Source organism: Pipistrellus kuhlii, unplaced genomic scaffold (assembly GCF_014108245.1).
Source record: "Pipistrellus kuhlii isolate mPipKuh1 unplaced genomic scaffold, mPipKuh1.p scaffold_m20_p_10, whole genome shotgun sequence".
Taxonomy (NCBI): domain Eukaryota; kingdom Metazoa; phylum Chordata; class Mammalia; order Chiroptera; family Vespertilionidae; genus Pipistrellus; species Pipistrellus kuhlii.
The window spans coordinates 38,947,776-38,966,215 of NW_023425405.1; the positions used below are offsets into that span (position 1 = coordinate 38,947,776).

General features: G+C 36.9%; 1 protein-coding gene across 6 annotated transcripts in view; it reads right to left on the bottom strand.

Annotated features, from left to right (window-relative positions):
• Positions 1-1,697: 1,697 nt before the first annotated feature.
• The window catches only part of ANKIB1 (ankyrin repeat and IBR domain containing 1), a 102,807-nt gene continuing 86,064 nt past the window's right edge, over positions 1,698-18,440 (bottom strand). For 3 of the 6 annotated variants that reach the window (XM_036429472.2, XM_036429473.2, XM_036429468.2), the window contains 9 exons: positions 15,532-15,666; positions 14,400-14,486; positions 14,245-14,311; positions 11,824-11,969; positions 10,827-11,005; positions 9,992-10,043; positions 6,233-6,347; positions 5,151-5,284; positions 1,698-4,845 (listed from right to left, as the gene is read on the bottom strand). In XM_036429472.2, the coding sequence (XP_036285365.1) occupies positions 4,102-4,845; positions 5,151-5,284; positions 6,233-6,347; positions 9,992-10,043; positions 10,827-11,005; positions 11,824-11,969; positions 14,245-14,311; positions 14,400-14,486; positions 15,532-15,666 (1,659 nt within the window). In that variant the 3' untranslated portion in view covers positions 1,698-4,101. The remainder of the gene's footprint in view (positions 4,846-5,150; positions 5,285-6,232; positions 6,348-9,991; positions 10,044-10,826; positions 11,006-11,823; positions 11,970-14,244; positions 14,312-14,399; positions 14,487-15,531; positions 15,667-18,440) is intronic. The other 3 variants (XM_036429469.2, XM_045578441.1, XM_036429471.2) reach the window with 3 other exon arrangements.

Sequence of the window (18,440 nt, forward strand, 5' to 3'; positions counted from 1 at the left end):
CAAATGGGCACCCCCACTTCTAGCCCCAGACATGGTTTGATAAGCACATCTATCTATACAGAAGTGACCTTGTGAAACCACGCATGTGAAGGGCTAGTGCAGTCGGCCTGTCCTAGCGTGCCATGCGCCACTCACAGGCTCAGAGTGTCAGCGCCAAAGTGCTGTGGCATATATTTGACATTACTGCCAAGAACGGATGTTGGCAGTTTATCATTTGCTTAATCAAAGTCCTTGAGACAAATGAAACTGCTGAAGATCTCAACGGTCCCCAGGTTGTAGCACTGCCGACAGCTCACAATGTACTAAGATATAATATTTGCCTGATTGTTGTTCTGGAGCAGGGGTAGCAAACTATAGTCCGCATGCCAAATCTGGCTTATCTTAAAAATAAAAAGCCCAAAACACACCAACTTTTTATTTTGAAATATAGATTTACAGGAAGTTGCAAAGATAACTGAGGCTCTGTGTTTCAGGTAGGCTCCAGGAACTGCTGACTCCTGGTCAGGAACACATTCCTTCATCTGCTCGCCTGCAGGAGTGAGCAGCAACCAAAGCACCCCTGACAGTTTGTTTCAATCCTACCTCTTATCCCTCAGCCTGTCAACATCAGTTCAACTCCTGTTCAGTAACAGGAAGGACAGCAGGAACCCTTCATCTGCCCCACCCCTAATCTCTCACTTGGGTGAGTGTTCACTACCACACAGATTCCAGGGAGTCTTATATTCCCAAACAAGGCCCAGTTCCTCTTGCAGAAAATCATGTCTGTCAGCATCCCATCCTTATTGTCAAACTGTGGGGTCTGCGACTTCCTTTTACCTGCTCACAGACCAGGAAGTCAGCCTGTCACAGTTCCACGGCTGCTGACAGGACGAGATCGGGGGTCAGAGGGAAAGCACTCACAGCACAGCATGCAGAATGAACATCAGCACATTTGTGTCAGCTTCCTTGACCAGTTCCATAGGAGCAACATCGCAGGCCCGTAGCCACAGGCACATTTATTTAAGCACGCAGTGGGTGTGCTGCAGCTGAGCTAGGGGTCAGGACAGCGACGCCCTGACAGCAAGCCTGTCGCTTAAGGTCTTTGGCTGCACGAATGGCCCAGGCGGTTTTGTCAGGCACACCCAACAAGATGTGTGGGTGCACAGGACTGGACTGTTTTGTCCAGCAGTTATCCTTTTCTATATTGTGCTTTGTTCGCTCTTTCATAAATCTCCTTCTCAGCAGTCCGTAAACTGGTGCCTCGTGCAGGCTGGTCTCAGCCAGTCTGTAAACTGTCCCTTGTGCAAATAGCTGGTTAAAAGGTAACATACAGCTTGCTCACAAACATTTTCAAAGATAGAGGACGAATAATTCCTTCAGGTTTGGCCACACTCAGTTTGTCATCCATCTGTCAGTCCTAGTGGAACAGAGAGCCAAAGCAAGCTTTTCTGGCCATCTTTCTTTAAGAAGTATGACTACCGCAATTCCTAAGATAAGAACAGCCATGTCATCGTCTAGAAAAGTCCACTTACATCTTTCTAGAAAGAAATCTACTCTTCTGAGATATAAAATGCTCACTGTAAAAAATATCAGGCACTGATTGATTACATGTAAGAATCAAACTAGTCCCATCATATTCAAAGGAATTTAACTGGAAGAAGATCAGCTTCCTGACTTGGTTAAAACAGAGTCTATAATGTAATAAGACCAAAGTGAAGTAGTTTAAGTAATAAATGTTTAATCAAAGAATTTTACATATTATTAACAGCATTCATTTGGCCAAACATCTACACGGTTGTAGAATCCTATTGTATATAAAGGGGGAATGTATCAAGTATAGACTATGAAAGTGCAAATAACAATTCAAGGTTAGAGTAATTTTTTTTACATTATAAAATTAACGTGTTTACAAAATAGGCTTTGCCAAACTTTATTTCTGAACTGTAAAGTCAATGACTGTGTTGTTTTTAAAATATGTACCAAGGAAGTACAAACTGGATAATGATCTTTTCTCATGCTCAGGAGAGAACAGCACAGGAACAAGGCTACTCACTGCGCCAGGTGCCCGGCGCCAGCCTCACCAGGGACATGCGCTCCCAGCCCCACACAGCGCTCCCACACTCTGCGAGACACCTCCATAGGATACAGAGACTTTCTTCTGAGAATATTACCACTTGGTCTAAAAACTGATCGGTGTTGATATTTTTAATCCAAAATAAATTTGTAAAAAAAATCCTGTAATGGAATATTTCAGTTTAATAGTAATACACTGTAGAAAAAAGTTAATATTTATCCCAACAAATTAGTAAGGGTTGATATCAATGTTTCTGATAATTGGGGAAATAAAAACTAATGTGGACTTGTGACATCCAAAGCATAGGGACAATTCCTACATAGTTTCTTTTTAATCCCAGGAAAATCTGAGGAATATTAAATAATATAATGTCCTAGGTCACATGAATCCCAAATATAAGACTATTTCAAAAATAGGGTTTAGAAAATAAAATGTAATAAAAAAACATAATTACAACTCATGTGGATATCAATACTAATACAACCTTTCACCCAGTTCAGGACTTGCCTGTACAAACTCAGTACTGAAATTTTGGTAATTGTAGACTTCTGGTAAAAATCTGGCAAAACATTAAATGGAGTGTTGGCTAACTACTTTGCTTATGTTATGCTAGTTTGGGTAATATGTAAGTAAAAGAGCCATTCCAATAGTTTACTCTAGTTTTAATTACACACTGTACCATTGAATCTTAATTACAAGTAAGATCAGTATTTTCTTCACAGTAAGACACTGATAACCAGGAAATTGATTTTTTCAACACTGAACAGTAGTCACACAGCAAATGAGTATTGTGCAACAGAACAAACACATCAGCATTTGCTACTGAGGCAAACAAACGGACTGAACAATTATTTAGTTGTTATATTGACTGGAAAGGCAAGGCCATGGGTGGTTTATGGAGGTCTCTGCAATTCATAGCATAGTTACTTTAGAAGAGACACTGAAATTTGAATGAGTCACTTATTTAACTGGCAACTATCCATTGAGGTTAGGCAAAGGCACGGTAACATGTTGCGCAGGATGTCTTATTGGACTTTTTAATAATTGTTGGATTTACTATAACCCATAAAAACTCCACTTTTTTCTATTTTATAAAACACTTACCATTAAAAGTAATTGCACCCATTAGTAATTAGAATGCACTGTAAAATTATGAAAACAAAGAACTATGATTGCACTTTCAATAAAGTGTCTCTTAAAATACAGCACCGCTGTTGCTAATCAACTGTATTTTAATATTAAAATAAACTGTTTTTAACAGCAGCATTAGGTTTAGTTAACTTAAGCTACAGGCTACATTTGTTTAAATGCAGTCTCCATGGCAACAAAAGCCCATTAAAGCCTGGTTTTTCATGGCTACCAAGTGGCACCTTTCACTCCCGAGAACTGACACTGCCCTGGAGCCCTCTGGGACGCCACACCTGAACGCCTTCTCAGCTCACGAGTCAGAGTTTGGCACAAGTGGACTGTAAGACATGAAAAGAAATTTTTGACTCATGTGGAAATGAAAACTAATGACATTGTGGGAGATGCAGCACTATAGAGAAGCTTTGGACACTGATTCACACTCCTCAAAGAGGCAGGAAGTTATGGAAGAGCGCAAAGAGATCGAGGAACTCAGGGTTACCAGATCTGTCCAAAAGAACTTCTAAAATGAAGAAAACCTTTTTTTTTCTTTCTTCTTTTTAAAGAGAAAAACAATCCAAAGATGAGGGAGTAAGCCTTTAATTTAAATGTTCCATTTAAGTATTGCTGACCTTAGGCTAAACAGAGGACTGCATTTTCTTAGAGTGTGGAATCTAACCTATCCATTTGTTTTTCTTTCTCCCCTGCTCTTAAAAGGGGAAAGCTATCCAATTAAATACCAAGAAGTTTCCTGTGAGGTTAAACTCCAAAACGAAGCCACCATTCAAGGGAACTCCTCGTATTCAACCCTAATGTCAGGGGTTTAGAGCTGAGTTGGAATTAAGTGGATCCAGTTTCCATGAAGCACACTCCACCACCATGCCACCTGTACCGCGATGCGCTTAGAGCCAGAGGTGTGCAGCTCACACTAAGTGTCCTTGTTCCAGCCAGTCACTTGAGGTTTGAGGTGTTTGGCTCGAGACATCTGATCCAGCTTCCTTGCTGGTTGCCTCAGTACCACTTTCACCAGCTTGAGATGCTGCTTCCCCAGCCAGAATATTCTCTTCCAAAGGGCTTTCTTCTTCTCTTTGGGTTCCTCTACCTTCACTGACCACAGCATCTTCAAACACTGGGTCTTCTTCCGGCGGCACCAGTTCCACATCCCTCCCGCCTTCTGACCCATCTCCGCCACAGGGGGGCTGGGAATCTGCACTGCTTTCTGTAGGTGCTGGAGGAATCAGGACAATACTCTGAGGGTTCATGTCGTGAAACCAAGCCATGATATTGCCCAGAAGATTGTCACTGATGTTGGCATCCTGGCCAGCTGAGTCAGGGTCACTGGATGAGGGATACAATTCATTTCTTGCCTCACTGAGAGGGTGTGAACTCAGGGTGTCAGTTGAAAATGAGTCACTTTCAGCTCCTAGTCTCAAGAGGCTGTCACCAAGTTCCAATAGCTCGGAGCTGCTCAATGCAGCTGCAGGGCTATCTGTGTTCCTGGGGCCGGAGTCCAGCCTGGAGGGTAGAGAAGTGCCTATTGCCCCTATGGAAGTGTCGCCACTGAGGAAGTCTCTGTTTCCTTCATCGATGGACAGACCCGATTCTTGCAATGATAACTGGATTGCGAGAAGTATATTAGGATCATCTTCATCCAAGGAACTCAGAGCCTGAGGGCAACAGAAAGTAAAATCACTTAAAATTTAAAAGAAAAAAATGACTTAACTCAATGAGGTTTGCCATTGTCGTTTTTACCCAACAGATAATTAATATTACCTCTGTTTATATAGAAGAATTATTTTATCTACTCAAAACTTATTTTAGTTTCCATTAAAATAGAGAAAAATTAAGCTAAATCTCTTTTCTTGTAATTTTGAATGGAAGGAAGAAAAAGGAAAGCAATAAAAGTGAAATCAGGAAACCAGGCCAAACAGAGCAAGAGTGGGAGCAGGGCCAGGGCCTGCCAGGAAACTACCTGAAGAGAGTCTTGGTTCTCAGAGCGACTGGCAGGGGTGTAGTCGCGCAAGGAAGAGCTGTGTAGCACACTCATGGACGCAGAGCTGACCACGGACGTGCCCGGCCTGCGGCCACTGCCGCCTTCTGGGAGATCTGTTTCAGAGCAAGTGGTACCAGAGACAGTTCAGCCATACAGATTGTATACGTCTTCTTAGTTCAACTGGCAATTCCTCTTTCAGTGCAAGTGAAAACCTATGTTCACACATTCACTTAATCTCCCAGAGACTTCTCATGCATATCTGTCTCACCAGAAGCAACAGCATCTATCTCATGCCATTTGCTTCAAATCCATGATTATTATTTGCATTTGTGCTTGCACTACATATGGTTCTATTCAGAAAGGCCAATGCTACTCCTCTTTGTTTTCTTAAGCAACAATAAATAAAGGTGTTTTAGTTTTCAGAGTTATTTTTTAAATGCAAAGAATTTGGGAACCACAATGCCTGAAGAACAAATCTTCAGGCCTGTTGATCCTGATTTACTAAAGTTGCTCTGCTGATATTATAAAGACTTTCAATTATAATTTAATATTTAAAAGTTGATAATTAAGATAATTTATTCCTAATACCAGAAATTTTCTTTTAAAGAATGCTTATAGGAGAAGTGAGGCTAAGAGAAAAACATTCCATGAACACAGCCAACAGTAACCAGCAGTTACAATTCATGAATGCTCACTAGTACTGTTCATGCCCAAGGATTTTACAAGCATTATCTCATTAAAGCTCACATGTGCCTCCTAGTGGCACTCTCAGTATTGCTTCTTTGGAATGAGGAGACTGCTGCTTGGAGCAGGGTTCAGTGACTCAACTGAAGTGTCTCCCTGACAGGCAGTGGAGATGCGGTCATGAACCCAGGTCTGTCTGACTCTCCACAACCTGTGTTCTTAACCCCCTGGTTTTCTGTACCCTGTGACCTTAGAAGCAGCTACTTATTAGATATTTGTGTATCTAAATTACAAATTCTTTCACAATCACCTACTCAGTTTTAAGAATAAACTCAAGAGAGCTAAGAGATTAAGACATACCCAACCCAAGAACTTACCTAAAGTGCTTTCACTGGGCTCATCAGGGTCTGGAGGGTTACTGAGCAGACTGTGCAGGTCTCCTCGCCGGCGCTGCTGTCTGTGCCTCCTCCGATACTGAAATTCAGCATATTCCTGCATAAACCACAGGTTATAAAATACAGGAGAGCATGCAGCTTTTCTAATGCAAATTAAACCAACAGCACACTTTTTCCCCCCAGGAGAAAAAATGTGTGATTTTATATACATGCTATAAAATCAAATGGCTTTAGAAAAAGAAACTTCAGGTTTTGTCATGCCAAGGAAACAGAAAGGAAAAATAAAAATTTTAAGTAGTCATTATAATTGCCTGGATAAATTGGGAATACTTGCAAACTCCAATACCAGATTGCAACTGAGCCTTATTTCTTATTTCTGCCCGTGTCTTATTATTTAATATTATAGCTAATTCTACGTATAATGATTTTGCTAATGTAAGTTAGGCTCTCCCTGGAGGTTTGGTTCTAAAAAAATGACCAGGTTAAGGGAGAAATGTGAGATTAGCTTGAAGATGAGATGGTGCTTGGTTTCTTCTCTGCATCAGCTAACATGTGGGGCTATCTCCCACACAGGCAGGGGCAGTGTTTTCTACTTAATGTATGGGAAGAGCACAATCCAGGCAGATGTCTCTGAGTTTATTTTCCAGATTTTAGTGACACAAGAGATGAGAGGTCAGTATGTATGATACCAACATAAGAAGGCTAAATCTGAGGTGAATTATAGATTTTTTCAGTGATAAACACTAAGATACTCAGGTCTACGGTTATCCAGGTTACCCTTGAGGACTCACTATGGTTATATTGTGAAAGTACCGAACAGGTTTTATATTACAAATGAAACTTCCATTATCATACCACTCTGGTTAAATTTATTTGAAGTCCTTCATTGGTATAATCTAACTATTATATAACTAACGAAATTTGTGCAAGAGTAGGCCTTCCTTCCCCCAGCTGTCGGCACCAGCTTCCTGCTGGCACCCTGGAAGCATCTGGGACCCAGGCTTCCCTTGCAGCTTTGGCTTCGTCTATAAGGTCGTCTAGTCTAATTAGCATATTATGCTTTTATTATTATAGATAAGAGATGGCAGCTATCTTGCCAGGTTAGAAACAAAAACATGAAAGATATAAGTGCCTGGATGAATTATTAAGGTTCTCTGAAATTTCCTGCTGAGCTGGGATATCATTTCCTCTTTGCCTGGAGGCCCAGGATCCCAAACTGGATGCCTGTATGTGTTAATATGGTTCACTGCGCCACTGAGGCCCATCGCATTTCTTAGACAAAGATGACATGAAACTCTTACCTCAGTACAAGACTTATACCTAGGGAGAATTTATTTACTTTGTATACTCGATAATGGCATAAAATTATTCTGAATTAAATAATCTATTAATGACCATAGAATATAAATATTTCCAAATAAAGAAAATGAAAGTTTAAAAACTAAAGAAGTTAGTTATATATTTTTTTCTGATAGAAAACTCACATGGCATTCTCAGGATGCAATAGGCTTAAAAAAATTTGTTGTCATAAAATTAAACTTAACTGAAAATTTCTAAGGATCCCTAAGGTCTTCAAGTAAGCATATGAAAAGGATTTAGTTGGGATACTCCAATAGGTTTGAGAGTGTTAATGCTACAAAGATTAAGAGATTGTAAGATTTACAGGGGGAAAAAACTGCTAGGGGATTTTTATTTTTTTTAAAATAATAATCCCTAGCATTTACTGAGCATCAATTTTGTCAACAACTTAAAGAGATGCTCTAATTTTGCCAGAACTTCCATGGTATCACCATCCACATTTGGAAGATAACAAATTAAAGAAGAACACAGACCAAGGTCTAGAGACTTACAGAGCTAGACCTTGCATTTAAGTGTCCCCTAGACTTCCTGAGCTCCACTGCCTTTAAGGCAGCATAAAACACTATATTTACTCTTGCCATTGAGTCATTCAGTTTAATTTAAAACAATTAAGGTGGAATTAACTTTACTGGGAAAAATACGAATTCAACCTAAAAGTCTACTGGAGTTTGGCAATATTTTTTTCAGAGACTATATAAAGGCAAAAAAGCTTACTTTTAAAGATAAAATTTTGTCAGTTACTTAATAGTTACATACATGCAAAGTTTTAAAGTTTCACACTGTGTGGTCATTCTTTAGACTTGCAATAAGGTTTACATAAAAGCTTGGTCTTTCAATGTGCCAAAAACTTTAAATAAGAGAAGAGTAAAAGTGAGTTCAATAATTTTTGTAAATTTTATTGGTTCATAAAAAATAAATTTAAGAAGGAATTGTTATTGATACTTTCACAATTCTCAATCTGGAAAACAAAAGTTCAATAATTCAACTTATAAATATTCACATGTGAGGTGGCAAGCCTTCCTATTTTTTGCAAAATGAATCTGTATCAGTCATATTAGCAGGTCCAAAATAGTCAAGGGCAAGTATTTCAGGATTCCTAATGTTACTGTGAGCCAAAGGCTGCAAGATGATGCCTGCATGCATGATGGTGACTACACTGGTAAAGTTTTATTTTTGCTAAATTGCGTTTTTATCTTGAAATTCTAAAAGCTTTAGTGTTTTTTTTGTTTTGTTTTGTTTTATAATTGAAGCTTGTTTATTTCTCTCTATATGTGGACATTTCCCTCAATATCTCTAAAGCTGTAATTAAAATAAAGAAATAATAAGTACAAATCAGGTAAAGGAAACGTTCATAATTTGTTTTATAACATTTAATTAAGATATTACCATTGGGGGGGAATTTAAGTAGATCTAAAACCCTCATATCAGAGCTCTAACTATAAATTGTTTTCTCAAGTCAATATTTTCTTGGATATATCTACCAATACAAAAGCCCCAAGGTGATTGCAAGTATCCTCAGTAGCTGAAAAGAGAAAGCATCTGATTTAAATAAGCCACGGTCACTTCTGGATAATAACCAATTTCACTGTCTTTCCGTTGCAGTTAATAAACGGGCTGCAAAGGATAAAAGATTCATTGCTTGTCCTGCCACCCTTTCAAGCACTGGATGACATAAAAGAGCAAGTGACAAAGTGTAGAGAAGACAAAGTGTAGAGAATTGTTAAAACCATATAAAAAATGAGACTCAATAGTGACGGTGGCAATTTAAATCTCAGAAAATAGCAATATGATTAAGATTTTCACTCTGCCTTATTTTTATTTGCGGCAAATACTATTTGCAGTGTTAGTATTTTACCAGACCTTCTAAATTTTAAAATGGTATATGGCAACAAAGAAAAAACAAGAAGAGTGTGAAAATCTTAAAGAGAAGCAGGAAGCAATTAAGAAAAGCATTTCTTACTGCAAAAACACCACTAATGTTAAGTTTCCACCTTAGCAACTGATTATAAACCAGTTCTCAATAACTTAAAAAAACTAGATTCAGACTGAAACAATATTACAACTAGAAATGAATTTCTAATAAATGAAATTTATATTTCTATTAATCAATTGAAGATATTTTCCAAAAATACATTTATAAATTGGCCTTAGTTCTGACTATTCACTAATTAAAAATGATAAAGGGGAGATGCATTTAATAATATGATAATAACCCAATACCATAAATAACTAAAATGTAGGCTCTGCTGAGACATTTTTATTATACAAGAAAAACAGTGCTGATAATTTCAGGATTTAGAATAGAAAAGGGTGCAAATAACAAGCAGAGTTGCACTAAGGACAAATATAACAAAACAAGCAAAACCCCCAAAAAACAATTACCTCAGGTGATGCAAATCCTAAATATTCCCAATCCCATGTTCCACCAGCAAAGCTACAAAGAAATTAGACATACCATTTGATTTATTACCAGTACTGCAAAGTATAAACAATCAGACCCTTGCCTTTTAAACATTAATTTTAATTCCTCTGCTTGGAACTTGCTTAACCAAAGCAGATCAACCATAGAATATAATTAAAATGATACTTTTATTATTTCTTTTAAATTCTAAGCTACTTTATGTTTGTGTAAAATGGTGAAAAAATAACAGAGTATTTTATGACTGCTTTCTGTTCTTGTAGGTTATAGATGTTTATGTAAAAACAGAGTCAAAGGAATTTCTAATGCTTGCAATTATTATGAATAGAGAATACTTGAACTTATAATGGCATTAGTAGTATAAGTATGTAAAACAACCAAAATTCAACTATTCTTTAAAGGATAAATATGTATCACTTAAATAATTTTACTAATATCAGATTTCTAGTTTTTTTCACAACCTCAGCACAAAATACAAGTAAGTCTGTGACAAATTGGCAAGGCTTCCAAATTCTACAACATGTTTATGGCTATCATATCACTATACATATTACATATCTGAAATGCAAAGAGTTCACTGAAGTGTGAAACTCACCAAGCCTAACTTGGTGTGAAACTACACAATGACAAACAAAAAATGAGGAAAAAAAGAAACAGTGCTTGGGGAAAAATCACCAAAAAGAAGCTACCATACTTTATCCATATTTTAGATATCTGAACTCTAGTAGGATAAAAAAGAATCAACCTGCTTGTGCTTGTGGCTGAAGCCAGAATGATCCCACAGTGCATCCCTTTTACCTGCGCCTGGGAGCTTCCGGTGAGTCTGCAGGAGCAACTCCCCGAGCCACAGAAGCCAGGAACTCCTGCCTCTTCTGCTGCACAAGGCATGCCGCCTTGATGATCTTGTGGCGGGGTGTGCGAAGGTAAGGCCTATTGACTTTTTGGGCAAGGTCTTCAGTGACCATTTCTAGATCTGTCTATGGTAAGAAGAGAAAAAAAAATTATAGGCTGAGTGGATTAGTCAATAGCAAATCCAAAGTCTACCTGGTTTCTCAGTTAACTCTAAGTCTTTTGAAATCAGAAATTAATCCAATCTTTGAAGTAACTGCATTTAACATATGTTTCTATTTTCATATTATAGGAATCAGCACTCATTTGATAGGCATTCAAGCAAGGTAGTTGGTATAGATCATGAAGGAGTGAGAACACCAGCTGTGTACAAGGAATTTATAATGCATCTATGTGAAAAAAACTAATAAATTTCAAGTCAAGTTACTGTACATGCAGATGCATATGTGTTGCAGACTAAATGCTGAAGGCAAGACCCCTGTGATGTGGGGTTAGGTCTAGAAGAGGAATGTAAAATGAAGTTGGTCAGTCTCTGAGATATCAGCTGACTTAGTTGTTTTGTTTTTTAAAGTACACTACTTTTTTAATTGCACTCCTAAAATAAATTGGTAAATACCAACTTTCCCACTTAATATGTAATATGCCTCCCTCCCCCAATTTTTGGAGATAAAATTCCTAATTATGTAATTAAGATTAGGCCAGATTTCAACCTCAAATAATTTAAAACAAAGAAATAAATGTAGTAAGAAATGTTTCCATAGCTCAGAACTGCAGAATGACAAATTTAAACATAAAGAAAATTTCAATTTATTACTATTTAAAAACCATTCTAAATGAAAACAAAAATGTTGACTAGTTACACCAAAAAAGTTAAGTGGTCAAAAAAGGAGAAAATTTGCTTTTCATAATAATTACATTTAAATTTAACTTAAAAAGGATATCTTACTTGCATGAGTTCAAAAATTTCTTTCTTTGTGCTTTTAGGTTCTAAGAAGAATCCATAGGGATAAGAACACTTAAGGATACGCCGAGTTTTTAAGAGCACATGAACTGCATCTTCAATGAAAGTGGTATCTGGACAGCCTCCTTCAGCTATGAAGTAAACCAGGCAGGGTAAAAAAGTCTTTTGTAAGTATGCTGATGTAAAGTTAATTACACAACTAAATTTTCCAAAAAACAAAAACAAAAAACCTCCCTAAGAAGAAACAGCTCAAAGTAGCTGCATAATAGTATTTATTGGAAGCAGACTAAAATCCTTCATAGGATACTTGTGTGTGACTTGTATGCATTTATAAATGGAACACTCACACAAGCCCAGCAGCGCGTGGCAGCCATGAAAGAACACACAAAAACTGATCCTGGATTCTGTTCTCACCTGATGGCAGCCAATCTAGCTTTATGCCAACTCAAGAGGTCCCATGCTTTACTAAGTTTTTTAGGTTATCCCTGTTGGAACCTTGCTGAATAAGAGTTAGAACAAATGTTTTGCTAAGAAAAAATAAAAGCCAAGTTATAGTTATGCCTCTATAGAAACAATTATGTAAGGAGGAAAAGACACAACACAAGAACAACTGAATAACTAATGCTAGTAAACAGAAAACTCCAGAGAGAGAGAGAAAGGGAGAGAGAGTGGGAGGAGGGAGTGTTCCCTCCCAAAATATTATACCATGTTAGCTTTTTCGTGAACTACAAATAAATTGAAATTAAGCAGAATTTATTTCATAAATACTTTTGAATATAAGATTATTCTGTTCGTCTGTAGAACGATTTCTTTCTGCAGACGATCAGAATAATCTTATATTCAAAAGTATTTTTGAAATAAATTCTGCTTAATTTTGACTCATTTGTAGTTCAGGAAAAAGCTAGCATGGTATAATATTTTGTAGTCTGTATTTCAGTCTGTACACACCCTGAAATACAGACCATCCCAAAACACCTGCCATAGCATAGGGATCTGAACTAAGATGTAAAAAAATAAATAAAACAAACACCCCTGCTCATTATAAGTGAGAAGTATGTGAAGTTTTATTTCTTCTTTCTAATCCTGTATCTTTTAGTACTCTTTCATATCTTACTTTAGCCTGCAAAAGATTGAACAGAAACAGTAATACATATCCACAGGTATTTATTGAATGTTTAGTGTGTTAAGCACTATTCTAAGCATTAGGAATACATCAGTGATGAGACAGACAAAAATCCCTGATGAAGAACTATAGAACCTGTGAGGGTTTTTCTTTTCAATTTGTACCATGGACTATACTTCATGAGTTTTATATTGATGTGATATAGTTACATCATTGTAAAAGGACTAATAATTAATAAGAAACTAAGCTTCTAGTAACACATATGGTTAATCTTAATTAGGGAATTATCCTCATAAAAAGGATGTTAGTACTCATTACTTTAAAAAGCATATATATTTTTATTGATTTTTGGAGACAGAGGAAGGGAGTGGGAGAGAAACATCCATGTGAAAGCGAAACACCAATCAGCTGCCTCCTGCATGCCCCCTACTAGGGATAGAGTCAGAAACCCGGGCATACGCCCTGACTGCTAATTGAACTGGTAACCTTTTGGTGCACAGTATGACACCCAACCCGCTGGGACACACAGACCAGGGCAGTACTCATTACTTTTATAAACGGGAAAAAACACACATAACTGATGACATTTTTAGGCTTAATACTTTTTATAAATAAACTCCAATTTAAAAATGTGACTCAAACAAACCTGTCAGAACCTGTATATACTCTGTGCAGTCATTGTCAGATATTATATTCTAATGCGAGATAGTACATTTTAATTCCATTTTTAGGAATGTTCTTTTCAAACTTCCATGTCAGGATCTGTAAGTTTTCCCTAACTCATGTCTTTGCTTTTTGAGTCCAGAGTCTATTATCCACCAGCGAGAGAATTTCTCCCATCTGTCCTTGATTTCCACCCCACTAGGCACTCGGCTAAATTTTCTCAAGATCCGTTGGGAACTCAGTCACAGACAATTGGGTGGCATGCAGATCTTGCTCTTTTGACCAGGTCAGCGATGACTTTTAGGGCCCATCCACTTTTCTCAACATTGTAGAGCGTCAGCAGTGGCAGAGAGCAAACAAAACCATAATATGTATTCATCTGCTAACAGCATAGGCTACATTATGAGGAGATGAGGTAAGCCAGATGTGGAAACCTAGTCACAGAGGATTCAAATGCTAAGTACAACTCTGGGTTTCAGAGTATTCCAAATAGTACCTAAGTGAGAGAATGGAAATAAATGCATTTCCTGAAGGGCCTTAACTTCCTACCAATGAAGCTACTGACTTAAGCACCGAAGGCTATTTTATGCTTATCATCACACATGCCACTTACAACTTACTTTCTTTGAGAGCTCTACTCAATTGTTCCATCTTTTCTTTAGCTGTTTTAAGAAGGCGTTGTTCTAACTAAAGAAACAGAAATGAATAATTTATATCATTGTCTTTATTTATCCACAACAGTGTAAGTCTGCATTTGAAATGATTTGGGACATACCTGATAGCTATGCTCATGGTTTTTAAATCTTGTGTAATAGTGCATAAATCTGTCAAGTTCCTGAAACCGTTTGTGTTTTTTCTCAGCCTAGGAAATAAAACTCCATAAGTGACTTTAATAAGTAAAAGTACTAGCTCTTAATTTTGCTTTTTTAAAAAAAAAAATCACTTAATGATTCTATTAGTAATAGGTACTAATTTATACAGACTTTTTACTATCTTATTGAGAGAAAATAATAAACAATACATTTAAAGGCTCCCAGGGCAAAATCCTGCATATGTTCCCTGAGACAAACCACTGAATCCACAATCCCAGAGTGTAAGTCAAAAATGTTTCTCAAGCTGTATGCTTACATCTTATTGCTAAGAATTGAATTAAGCTCCCCTAAAAAATTCATGTGGAAGCCCTAACCCCCAATGTGACTATTTGGAGAAAGGGCCTGTGAGGTAATAAAGATTAGGTTATAATCCCAAAGAGCTAGTGCCCTTATAAGAAGAAGAGACACCAGAACTCTCTCTTCACCATGTGAGGACAAAGCAAAAACAGAGCTGTCTGCAAGCCAGGAAGAGTCACCACCATAATTGTGAGAAACACGCTTCTGTGTTTAAGACACCCAGTTTATGGTATTTTATTTTGGCAGCCAAGCGGACTAAGGTATTTATTACATGATGTAACATAATACTCTACTATTAATATATTAAAATTGTTTTTGTCCCAGGGATGTAATGTACAGTACACAAAGTATAGTCAATAATATTATAACTCTGTATGGTGACAGATGGTTACTACACTTACTCTGGTGATCATATCATATGGCATATAACTAGCAAATCACTATGTTGTATACCTGAAACTAATATAATATTGTATGTCAACTATACTTTAATACAGAAATTGTTTTTAAGTCATTACAGAGGGAGGCTGGGATACATATGACTTTCCATATATTCCCCATAAAAAGAGGGGAAAAATAGCTCTTAAGTTTACAGAGCCATTTTGTTTAAATTAAAGGTTAAGGTATATTCAATGTAATGCCTCATTACGATGAAGATGGGAAAAGGAGAAATGCAAAGTACTTGCAATAGTATTAAGTGGCTTAGCCAGAAGTGTTGGCTTAAAAAGTTCTCTTTACCTCCACAGTCATTTCCTTGGATTGCTCTTCCACATGCTGAATGACTTCATAGCGAGTACATCTGTAATAACCACCCGTGGAGGAACTATGCTTTTTCCATTCTTCTAGGCAAATCCAGCAAAAGTCATACTTGCACTTCAAAAGAAAACATACATGCAAACATCTCTCCATGCTAATATGCAAGTTATTTTCGATTTCTGGTTTACCAATCCGGCCTGTGTGACCAGAAATAAATCTTAAAGACACACCCTCTTTTTCACATTTCCTCTGGAGATCTTGTCTGCACTCTGGAAAGATGTGGGGTTAGTTTAAGCTAAATGGAAGTCATAATATTATGGATAATCTCAAGGAATTTTTATTTATATTTTTCAAAATATATTTTATTGATTTTTTACAGAGAGGAAGGGAGAGGGAGAGAGAGTTAGAAACGTCGATGAGAGAGAAACATCGACCAGCTGCCTCTTGCACATCCCCTACCAGGGATGTGCCTGCAACCAATGTACATGTCCTTGACCAGAATCGAACTTGGGACCTTTCAGTCCACAGTCTGACGCTCTACCACTGAGCCAAACCGGTTTCAGCAATCTCAAGGAATTTTTAAAAATATCAATAAGGAAAAAAATATCAATAGGATTTTTTTTTTTTTTTTTTTTACAAATAATAAAAACATACCAACAAGTGTTTCATTTCTAAGTGCATGGTAATCTTAGGTCTTATAAGGCTTTACCAGTCTATTTGAAAACATCTGGTAACTGACAAATTGGTTTTGAAATTGAGAACTAGTTTAAAAGTCTCTTAGTAGAACAGCTGATATAAAACCCATTTCTTTTTTTTTTTTTTTTTTAAGGAATTTTCACTTTTTCAATTACTATACTTACTAGACAAAGCCAAAAAACTGAGCATTCCAGAATGAAAATGCACCTCCTCCCTTTTTTATACTTACGGGTTTTTCATCAGAAAGATCTTCTCATTCCAAGGCTATGTTCTTTTTTTTTTTATACTTTAATAGTCTCTCTCTTTTTTAAAATGTAAGTCTTTGAGCTGTTTATATGTTATCTGGGTATACAATATGAATTCAACTTCCATTTTTTCCACACAGCTGTCCAGTTGTCTCACTACCATTTTGAACAGTTCAGGTTAATCCACTGTTTGGAGATGCCTCCTTTACCATATGCTAAATTCCCATTTGTCTGTGTCTATTTTCTGGGTTTTCTTTCTACTCTGTTCCACTGATCTGTAGATTCATGTGCCAGCACTGTGCTATTTTAATTATTGAGCTTTTATAACATCACTTAATATTTGATAAGGCCAGTTCCTCATTGTTCTTTTTCAGAGTTTTCCCAGCTATTGTTGCTTTGTTTTCCCATATGAACTTTTGCTTATCTAGATGCAGAAACAAAAATCTGTTCGTATTTTTGTTGGAATCTTTCTATCCAAGAACTTTATCTTTTCATTTGTTGATCATCTTTTGTGTCTTACAGAGAGGGTTCTTAAAATTTTCTTCATATTAAAATTTTTCCCCCTTCATATGTCGTATACTTCGTTTATTACTTAAGTTTCTAGATTAACGAGATCTTCTCTTTCAGTATTTTATCTGGATGTTGTTGGTACATATGAAGGCTAATACTACATTCATTTTGTAATTTGTTATTTGTAGTTTTTAAAATTTTGTTGTTTGTAGTTTTTCAGTTGATTCTGTGGGGTTTTAGGTATGCAATCATGCTGTTTATAAAAAATGAGAATTTTATCACCTACTTCTATCTTTTATATCTCCAACTTCTTCCCATTGTCTAATTATACTGATTGTACTCCAGTCCAACATTAATAATACCTGTGATGGAGAGCACACTCTTATCTTATTCTTGATTTTAGTGAAAGTACCTCTAACTTCCTCACCAAATATTGTGGACTCAGGTGGACTTTTTTTTTTTTTTTTTTAAATATATTTTATTGATATTTTACAGAGAGGAAGGGAGAAGGATAGAGAGCCAGAAACATCGATGAGAGAGCAACATCGATCAGCTGCCTCCTGCACACCCCCTACTGGGAATGTGCCTGCAACCAAGGTACATGCCCTTCACCAAAACTGAACCTGGGACCTTTCATTCCGCAGGCCAACACTCCATCCACTGAGCCAAACCGGTTTCGGTGGTGGACTTCTTTTTATCATACTAAGGAAGATTTAAAAAAATATATATTTTATTGATTTTTTACAGAGAGGAAGAGAGAGGGATAGAGAGCCAGAAACATCGATGAGAGAGAAACATCTATCAGCTGCCTCCTGCACACCCCCTTCTGGGGATATGCCTGCAACCAAGGTACATGCCCTTGACCGGAATCGAACCCAGGACCTTTCAGTCCACAGGCCGACGCTCTATCCACTGAGCCATACAGGTTTCGGCAAGAAGATTTTGTTTATTACCGTTTCTTTGAGTGTCTTAAAAAGAATGGTTGTTAATTTTTTCTCAAATGTCTTTTTAGCATCTACAAAAATTACACATGAGTTTTCTCCATGGTTCTACTAATAAGATGAGGTACAGCAATAACTTAAAAAAAAAAAAATTAATCCTCACCTGAGGTATCTTTTTCATTGGTTTTTAGAGAGAGTGGAAAAGAGGGAAAGAAGGAGGGAGGAAGGGATAAAGAAAGGGAAGGAGATAGGGATAAAGGGAGGGAGGGAGGGAGAGGGAATGATATGAGAGAGAGAGAGAGAGAAAGAGAGAGGCATCTATCTATCTATCTCTATATATATCTATCTATATCTATATCTATATATGCTTGTAAAAATCACTGGGTAACTGCCATTATTTTAAAAGTCATAATAATAATAATGATCATTAGTTTCAAGATTGAAAATCAAATAATACTTAGAAGATATTAATATATTTTATCAGAATCTTAACTATTTG